The sequence below is a fragment of the Barbus barbus genome (genome assembly GCF_936440315.1).
Source record: "Barbus barbus genome assembly, chromosome: 34".
Lineage (NCBI taxonomy): Eukaryota > Metazoa > Chordata > Actinopteri > Cypriniformes > Cyprinidae > Barbus > Barbus barbus.
The window spans coordinates 5,149,669-5,159,802 of record NC_136762.1 but is presented as its reverse complement, the minus strand read 5'-3'; the positions used below and the strand labels follow the sequence as shown (position 1 = coordinate 5,159,802).

At 37.2% G+C, this 10,134-nt stretch overlaps 1 protein-coding gene across 2 annotated transcripts in view; it reads right to left on the bottom strand.

Moving 5' to 3' along the window:
- Positions 1-7,096: 7,096 nt before the first annotated feature.
- Positions 7,097-10,134, bottom strand: part of LOC306854581 (roundabout homolog 1-like) — a 285,946-nt gene continuing 282,908 nt past the window's right edge. For both annotated transcript variants that reach the window (XM_079392718.1, XM_079392717.1), the window contains one exon: positions 7,097-8,220. In XM_079392718.1, coding sequence (XP_079248844.1) covers positions 8,206-8,220 — 15 coding nt within the window. In that variant the 3' untranslated portion in view covers positions 7,097-8,205. The remainder of the gene's footprint in view (positions 8,221-10,134) is intronic.

Here is a 10,134-nt window from a genome sequence, read left to right as displayed (position 1 = left end):
GACCTGTTTTTGCATTTGCATTTAGTGAAGGTTGTAACTTAGAAATTGCTTCACTTTTAATGCTAGCAATAATGATTGTGCTGGAGAGATGGATGAATCAAAGAACGAGCAAATGCATGAAGGATTGTTCCTGTGCAACTCCTCTTTTGAGATGAAATGGTTCCATGATTTTTTTTCTTTTTAATGCAACATTTAGCTGGTTTTGCAAATTAATTGATTAGAAAGGTTCAGTCTGAAACCGTTACCATGTGGCATTGGAGGTCTGTGAGGAATCATGCCATTTATATTCTTGGCATGTCATTCTTTTTAATCATTGGTTTATAGAGACATCTTGATGCATAATTCATCCATTCATATTCCTTTAAGATAGAGCAGAACATCTTTGTCAGCAACTGTTGATTGCTTCACACATTTAGTTCCAGTCGGTCGCCTTCGATTTAGCTCGTTCCAGCGCTTTTGGCAGGGAGATAGTTGCACAAATTTTACTGAGCATCTTCCTGACTATGCGATGGAGACTTATAATGTAATTGGTGAAAACTAATAATAAAGTTGATGGAAAAACTGTCCGTGACTCATTGGCTGATGGGACGGGTGAGGTTACGTCAGCCTGTGAGATGTGCAGGACCGACTGCGGAAAGGAGAGGTGAAGTTCGTTCAGGTTAATTGTAAGGTCTGAGCACGGATAGAGTGAGTTCTGTGGAGCTGAGCACTGGAAGGACTTATTGAGTTATTAAACGAAACTGCAGTTTGGTAGCTGTGAGACGATTGGAGAAAAGTTGGGTATAGGTTTAAGTGAAATTGACAAATTCATCCACAAAGTTTGGAGAAATTTTCCAGGGTGATAAGCTATTGTTATTTTAAGTTCTCGTCTTATCAGGAGACACATGCTGTAGAAGGAAAAGGATGTGAAGGAAGAAGGGAGGGAATTGTATGAAGGAATTAAAGAAGGAACACTCTTAAAAAGAAATTCTATTACCACAACTTAAATGCATGGTTGCAAGTAAAAATTCTAAATTATTGATTTAATTAAATCTTTTATGAAGCAAACATTATTTTGATAAATTCTAGTAAAATACACTCTTCGCTTTGAATGAATAGATAATCCAAAACTGAATTTTTTTTCATCCATCCATGATGTAGATTAGTTTGTTTCTTCATCTAAACAGACTTGGAGAAAATTAACATTTATATCACTTGCTCACCAATGGATCCTCTGCAGTGAATGGGTGCCGTCAGAATGAGAGTCCAAAGAGCTGATAAAAACATCACAGTAATCCACCCACTCCAGTCCATCAATGAAAGTCTTGTTAAGAGAAAAGGTGTGTTTAACACACATAATGGATTACTTGTGGATTAACGTGATGTTTTTATCAACTATTTGGACTGTCATTCTGATGGCACCCATTCACCGCAGAGCATCCATTGGTGAGCAATTTATGTATTGCAAAATTTCTTAGGCGACAAAGAAAGAAAAAACGAATTCGCTCCACAAATCAAAATCCCGTCATCTCTTCTCCAGAGATGATGTTATAAATGAAATGGAGTGATCCGGGTGAATGAGGGTGGTGGGTGAGCAGGTGGGATTGATCTACACGGGTCTCAGTGGGCAGCAGCATACAGGAGGACGGCTTTCCTTACAGCATACAGCTGTTAGTCTTAATTGCCTCCCGTTACGCGTGTGGGGTTAATTAAACCAGTTTGGGTAAAAAAATAAGACATGAATTTCCTAACAAAGGATATTAGGTTAAACCCTACACATCGCCACAGCAGAAAACGCTGAATGTTTGCCTGTATTAGCTCAGAATTTAGCGTCTCATTTAACTAGCAAGTGCTCATTAGCGCCACAACAAAGCTAGATTGGATGGTTTGTTCATTTCATTTTTGCTCGCCTCCATTTATGTTCCAAAAACAAAAAGCTTGCATTTTCTAGTCAAGCACATGCTGTTTTCAAATAAATGAGCCATTTTCTTTCTCAGCCTGAGTTAGGTGAAGCTAACGGCTGTGTGTTTGATAGCAATGAGGGACTCGGAATTGACCCAGAGTCGTCAGGTACTGAAAGTCGTTTTATAATAATGACTGCAATGTACAGTCAGTCATTTCTAGGCTACATGGATTCATAATATTAGTGGCACAGTCAGTGTCTGTGTGTGTACTAGCTTTAATCACCTGTGCCTCATTGTGTGCAACATACACTCCTTAGCTCATTAAAATGATGGATCGAGCCAGAGGGGAAGCTCTCTGTTGCTCCAGATTTGTTCTCGTTTTAAAGGTGTTTAATAGGGGAACACCTGTGGGGAGCTGCTCTTGTTTTTTGACAGCAACCAAGATGCCTGGCAGATGTACAGGAGAAGGCATGCGTTTGACATTTTACTTTCTGTATGTCCCAATATTTGTCTGTGGATTTTCAAATGGAGCGTGCATATAGTTGTCATAGTGCGGTGGCTCTCTATAAAGGTTGTGCTGCAAACTATACCTTCACAAAATCGACTTGTCGGTGGGTTGCCTACATGACTAATAGGCCTGATATAAAGGGGCTGGTTTTGGGTTCTGATCAGACACAGTTATTAAGGGACCTTTATTCGTATGTTTTTAAAAAAATAATAGATGGGATACAACAAAATAGGGAATACAGGGACTCTATATTCAGTGAAAACAATATTCAATGCAAATCCTAAAATTCATCTAACCATGTGTAATTTTGTATAGTTAGAATAGGAAAATAAATAGGCACATAACAATGTTTAAAAGGGCTGAGAAAATGCTTCCCATATCAACTGTGGATAGTGTCAAAGGCAGTACAGTATTTTTTTTCACAATTTAGTACAATCTGAATTCCGGAAATGTTGGGCCGTTTTTTTAAATTTGAATAAAATGAAAACTAAAAGACATTCAAATCGCATGAGTCAATATTGTATTCACAACAGAACATAGAGAACATAACAAATGTTTAAACGGAGAAATTTTACACTTATCCACTAAATGAGCTCATTTCAAATTTGATACCTGCTACAGGTCTCAAAAAAGTTGGCATGGGGGCAACAAAGGGCTGAAAAAGCAAGAAATTTTGAAAAGATTCAGCTGGGAGAACATCTAGCAACTAATTAAGTTAATTGACATCAGGTCTGTAACATTTCTAAGGGATGTCTTAGAGAGGCATAGTCTCTCAGAAGTAAAGATGGGCAGAGGCTCTCCAATCTGTGAAAGAGTGCGTAAAAAGATTGTGGAATACTTTAAAAACAATGTTCCTCAAAATCAAATTGCAAAGGGTTTGCAAATCTCATCATCTACAGTGCATAACATCATCAAAAGATTCAGAGAAACTGGAGAAATCTGTGCGTAAGGGACAAGGCCGAAGACCTTTGTTGGATGCTCGTGGTCTTCGGGCCCTCAGACGACACTACATCACTCATCGGCATGATTCTGTCATTAGCCGCTTTTCCACTGTCGGGCCGAACAGTTCTAAGAACTGTCAGGTACGGTTCCAGTTGTATTTCCATGTGAACCTGGTACGGGTCGGCACGATGACAAACCATTCTCGGCCCGGAATTCTCGGCACGGTTAGACAACCATGCTGAGCCATGCTGGAAGAGTGTGTGTGCGAGACGTCGCCACTCTGTTGCCTGGCTACCAGTTTCTCCATAGCTGGCTAAGCGGAAGCATGCTATTTGATCAAACAGCCAAGTAAACAGCTACGCTACGTTCAATAAAAAAAAAATGGTTGAGACAGTCAAATATCTGATCATTGTCCATATCGCTGTTTACATTACACTTGCGTTACCAAGGCAACGACTGACACATTTTTATTACATTCCAACGGGCTCTATTATCAGCACCACCGTGGAAAATGAAACCGTATCCGTGCTGACTGGCCCAGATCGGCATGGAATGGAATGGTTAAGCAAAGAGAACCGTTCGGCCCGATTGTGGAAAAGCAGCTATTGACATTACTAAATGGGCCCAGGAATACTTCCAGAAACCACTGTCGGTAAACACAATCCGCCGTGCCATTTGCAGATGCAAACTAAAGCTCTAACACGGCCCAGAAGTGTTGTCGTGTCCAATGGGCCAAGGCTCATTTAAAATGGACCGTTTCAAAGTGGAAAAGTGTTCCATAGTCAGACGAGTCCAAATTTTACATTCTTGTCGGAAATCACAGATGCCGTGTCCTCCGGCTAAAGAGGAGGGAGACCTTCCAGAGTGTCATCAACGTTCAGTTCAAAAGCCAGCATCTCTGATGGTATTGGGGTGCATAAGTGCATACGGTATGGGCAGCTTGCATGTTTTGGAAGGCACCATGAATGCTGAAAGGTATGCTCCCCTCCAGACGATGTATTTCAGCAGGACAATGCAAAACCACATACTGCAGCTATTACAACAGCATGGCTTCGTTGTAGAAGAGTATGGGTGCTGAATTGGCCTGCCTTCAGTCCAGATCTTTCACCTATAGAGAACATTTGGCATATCATTAAACGAAAAATACATCAAAGACGACCACAAACTCTTCAGCAGCTGGAAACCTATATCAGGCAAGAATGGGACCGAATTCCAACACCGAAACTCATAACCTCAAAGCCCAGATGTTTTCAAACTGTTTTGAAAAGAGATGCTACACCATGGTAAACATGCCCCCGTCACAACGATTTTGAGACCTGTAGCAGGCATCAAATTTGAAATGAGCTCATTTTTTGCATAAAATTGTGAAATTTCTCAGTTTATCTATGTTCTGTTGTGAATAAATTATCAGCTCATGTGATTTGAAAGTCTTTTAGTTATTTTATTCAAATTTAAAAAAACGTCCCAACATTTCCAGAATTCAGGTTGTATAATATTTTGTGATATTTTATGGCTAATATTAAGTTTGTTTTTGGGTGGTAAATCACACATATGCTGTTTTGCATTGTCAATTTTCTTTGTCAACCTATGTTAATATTTTTGCGTGTTGTCAGCCCTATGAAATTTATTCACTGACGAAGGCAAGTAGGCTGTGTTGTACTGTTGCATAATGAAAAATAAGAAATAAATTGCAATAGTGAAAAACGTTAGATTTTTTTTAAAGGACATTTTTATTAGCTACTTTTCACTTGATGTCGTGTAAAAACCTCAGACTCAAAACGATAGATTTCTATCATCTATGATATTTGCATTTTTTTAAACTAATTTTTAAGTAGTTAAAACTACTTTAAATTATTTTCAGTCTTGAACAGTGCAAAGAGAATGAGTGAGTTTCATAGTGTATCTTGGTAATTAGCATAGTCATATACGTCTATTTACCATAAGTACTTCAAACAAACCTAATTAAATTACTATTTGGAGTTTTTAGGCACTATACAAAATGGCACAGAAGGCCCTAATGGATTGCACATTTCAATATATGGGTGTAGTGGCCAATACATAGTACAAAACACAGTGCTCTATTGGGATTTTATTTATTATTATTATTAATTTATATCTTTAAAGAGAACTAACCAAAATTGACTTTCCTGAGGTACAGTTCTCCTTGTGGTAATGTTGTTGTTGTTTTTTTGGGTCAGGTTTGTGTTAGGGCTGCAACTAACGATTATTTTGATAATCGATTAGTTGGCCGATTATTCTTTCGATTAATCGGATTAAAAAAATATTGACCAAAAAAAACCCACATTCTGCCCAATGTCCTTCAAACAAACGTGACAACTGAATGCTATGAAAACATACAGTGCTTAATTTATTAGACCACTTATCATAATAAAGAGAAAACATATCTTAGAAATTTGGCAAAAATTTGTTTAAATTTAAAAATGTTATTGTCATTTATTGGACATAATAATAAAAAATGGCCTCATAACAGCTTGCATTCTTGCTGGTATTGTTTATGTACTTTTTGACTGCAATTGGGTATCGCGAAAAAAAAATACTCAAATAAAAAATACAAAAAAAAAGTGCTCTGGTTTTCTTTCATAGATAACAGCAATAATGATATTATAGCATTAAAAATAGCCTACTACTGTTACTAAAGAGCTTACACATATTGGAGTACTAACCAGTACAGAAAGCCGAAAAATGATTTTGGTTATCACCAATACTGTTACTTTAGAGCAGCAGTGGCACAAACCTTACATAAACGCATTGTTAAACTTACATAAATTTGTTAAGCATTGTAAAAATTGAATATAGTTTAAACCTCTATTAAAAATTAAAATAATAAAGATAATAATAAAGACGAATAAAAACACAAACTCAGTGTTAACCAACAGGTAAGAGTAATGTTCTGCAGGAACTACTTTGATCACAGTCACCTCGTCATTTCTTTATCCTGTAAAAGGTCGTTATGGAGCGTCTCATGTTTATATTCAGACAGACAATTACACGCTGTTATCCCTTTAAAGTTCCTACTCTCATAAAATATTTTAATTTATTTTAAACCTTAAATTAACTTTCAACAACAGATAATTCAGCACAATGGATATGTTTGCGCTGAAAAGCCTATTAATTGTCTCCCTCTCTACTGTGTTCTGTCCGTCTGACGCGCGTGCGCGCGCCCGCCGCGCCGGCGCCCATTCGGTATTTTAAACTTAACACAGACTGTCAGGACGGACCTTTATGCAAAAATGGAAATGCTCGCGTGAATTTGTGGCATTTATAGATAAGGATATGACCGTAAACTAAACGTTTTTGCGCTGAGGACGCACACGCATCTGTCAAAGCGCCTGACAGGGCAAGCCATTACTCTTATGCATTAACTTAAAGCTTAAAATAAAGAATTATCATGTTTTGGGCAGCTTGGATCACGTGCTTCTCCGGCAGAATCTCATTCTGTTTCCTCCACTATTTTTAGATGCATTTTGTCCATAGAAATGCATTATTCAGTGCCGTAATTTGACTAACCAGCTGAAGTTGGACGTGCACTGTGGGCAGACCCGATTAATCGATAATGAGAATCGTTGTCGATGATTTTCATAATCGATAATAATCGATTTTATCGATTAGTTGTTGCAGCCCTAGTTTGTGTCCTAGGTGATGGGTTCAAGTGTCACAAAATGTATCAGAGAGGATTAATCACAAAACAAGCAGGTCAGTTTCAGTATTTTGATTTTATTTTTTTTCTATGCTTTTTTGTTTTAAGAAACAAATGCTTGCAGATGTCAAATGAATTAACACTCACATCCTCACCCCTTTTAGATCGTGACCAACGCATGAGAGCCGGGTCCTCGGCCAGCCAGTCACGAACACCCAAGATTCTCAAATCAACATCCACTTCCTGTTAAGTGCATATGTGAATCGAAAAATGTTTTCTTTTTTAATAACGAAAGTGCACAGGTGGAGCAATACTTTCGTAAACATAACATCCCTGCATATTTATTTATTTCATTTTTGCAGGATGTGTAGAGCTGGAATGAGAATCTGGAAAAGACACCGAAGGTAAGGATGCAGGGATTCGTTTCCATTCATTCACTCGTTTGTAAACAGCTTATCCTTTTTTCTTTTCTCATAACCCTACATCAACAGGCCTTTTGTCGTACCGTCCGCGCTCCCCTCGCGTAAGACAAAAAGGTTAATCAATTACATGGTTCAAAATAAAGTTTAGTGATTGTGCTTTTAAAACCAAAATTCAAACATAGAACAACAAACATCGACAATGACAAAAGAATAACAGTGCATTACAAAAAACAAACAAACAATAACTCTCAAAATGTGGCACTTTTCCTGGGGCAGTTTAAACACTATGACAATTTACAACCAGGATGGCGGCTTTAAAAAAAAAAACTTATATTAACTGGCGTAATTTTAAAATGATTCAAATAAGCCAAGGAAGACAAATTTAATGTACCACAATGGATTATAAAAGACAGTTAGATATGTATACACGTGTATGTACATGTCAGTCAATCCCTTTGTGCCTGGAGTTTCATTACAGTAACAGCTGACTGACAACCTTCTCGCCAAGGTGAACAAAGCCATAATCGTTTTCAGGAGCTATCGTATTGCATTGGAATCAAAACAAAACTGCTTTAGCCCCTTTCAAATCCACCCTTCGTTTTTTTGTTTTCTTCTGTCTTTTTTCTTCTTTAAATGCACATAGAAAATTAAGGTAAATAAATGAAGAATGGTTGGTCAATTTTCCAAACGTGACTCTAGGTCGGTAGTTTTCAGTAAAAGATACCGCCGAGACGGTCAAACTGTGCTGAAGATGGTTGCTGAGGAACTTTAAACAGCCATATTTTCATATCTTCAGCTCTCCATCATCTGAAAAGAAAAGATTGAAGCATTATAGCAAACATCATACAAGGAAACAATTAGGGCTGCCCTCGACTAAAGATTTGTCTGGTCGACTAGTAGTCGTTCAATTGAAGCATTAGTCGACTAATCGCACGTTTATTAATAAACCATTAAAATCATAATAATTGCCTAATAAGCACTCAAGCACACGCATAAGGTCTGCACACCAGCAAAAGATATGATAATGAATGTGTCAGGTAAAAACAGTAAGGAGGTTGCATTAACGTTTTAATAATTCCTTGATAAACTAGTGACACTGCACTAAGTCGGCGACACTGGCTCGTCATATCCGCAGTAGTGGATGCGCATGTATGCATGTTTCATAAGAATTACATAATCTGAGGATATTTGTCTTCCATTTTAATTGGTTTATTTGAAAGTAGACATTTCACTCTCTATATACATATATTTTTCATGTCTATAAGGCAAATATAAACGGAGTTTCGTGCTCAAGTTCACAGAGACCGAGATGGCAGAAAGCGCATCCTGTTGCTTTCATTATTTTACAAAAGCACCATGTTTTGTTGTTATTGAGTGCACACAAATAAACGTAAAGTCTTTACAGATTCGAAAGATGTATTACTCTTATCTGTATGAGCAAAACTGGCAGCAGCTATTTGCACTTAGTGCAAATATCATATTTTCTTAGCAATAGATGCTATTTACACTGTGCAAATAGTGATGGATGCTACTTACACTAAGTGCAAATAGCAAATTTTCTTAGCAATAGATGCTATTTACACTAAGTGAAAACAGCAGTATTTTTTAACTATGCTATTTACACTAAGTGCAAATAGCTATAGATTCTTTTTACACTGTCAAAATAGCAAGATTTTCTGCTATTTATACTACATATTGCAAATAGTGGCAATTATCTGCACCTCAGTATTGTAGTACATTATAAAACAATATGCAATAATAACATATTGTGCTATTAAATGGATGCCACCTAATTGGGACAATAAAGCCCTCCCCCTACACCGATACTTTTTCAACTTATTTCCTTCATTTTTATTGAAAATAAATGCCTTCCCGATGCGATATGAGATTAGAAAAGGGAGAAAAAAATTCGACAAAAGGTGGAATCGAACTTGGGTCAATCACGTCAAAAAGCACAAGCTCAACTGATGTTGAGCAAGCGTTTTTTTTTTTTTTTTTTTTGCAATCTTGACACTCCCAATCGGTGGGCGGAGTTAGTGTAAAATAGACACTCCGAAAATTTAAGAGCAAGTGAGCGCACCGATGCCTCCATCTGTCCTGCAGTGAGCACGCTGCTGTTCAGCTTCCACACTCCACAGACATTATAGCGCACATTTTCTAGGTTAACATCAGATTGAGCGGCCATGTAAAGTTGCTGCTACTAACATATTTCAGATTATAAGCCATATTTGAGTTCGATGAATGATAGGCGAGCATTTGGATGCCCTGCCCAATGTACTATATTACCACATAGACCAGCCCTTAACTATCTGCGTGTCTTAGCCAATGTGGACTTTAATTTTACTTTTTTTTTTTTTTTTTTTTCTGCGACCTAATAATTTTGGTCACCCAAGCCTCTTCTGGTCGACTAATGTTTAATCAACTATTAGGGGGCAGCCCTAGAAACAATGTATATGTACCATCCAAAGAGCACCGTAATACCAGTGTTATTTTACTATTATTTCTATACTATTATAGTGTTTGTTTTGAATTAACTTTTGTCCATTTTTCCTTTTTTCAGTTTTTGTAATTTGATGTGCTTCTGTAATTTTTTTGCCTTCTGTAAGTTCTTTTTGTTATATTTCAATATCTTTTTTTTATTGCAGTTTTAATTTTGTCAAGCATTTTTCAGTTTTAATCTTTTGACTAATTTGTATTTTATTGCTTAATCACATTTCAGTT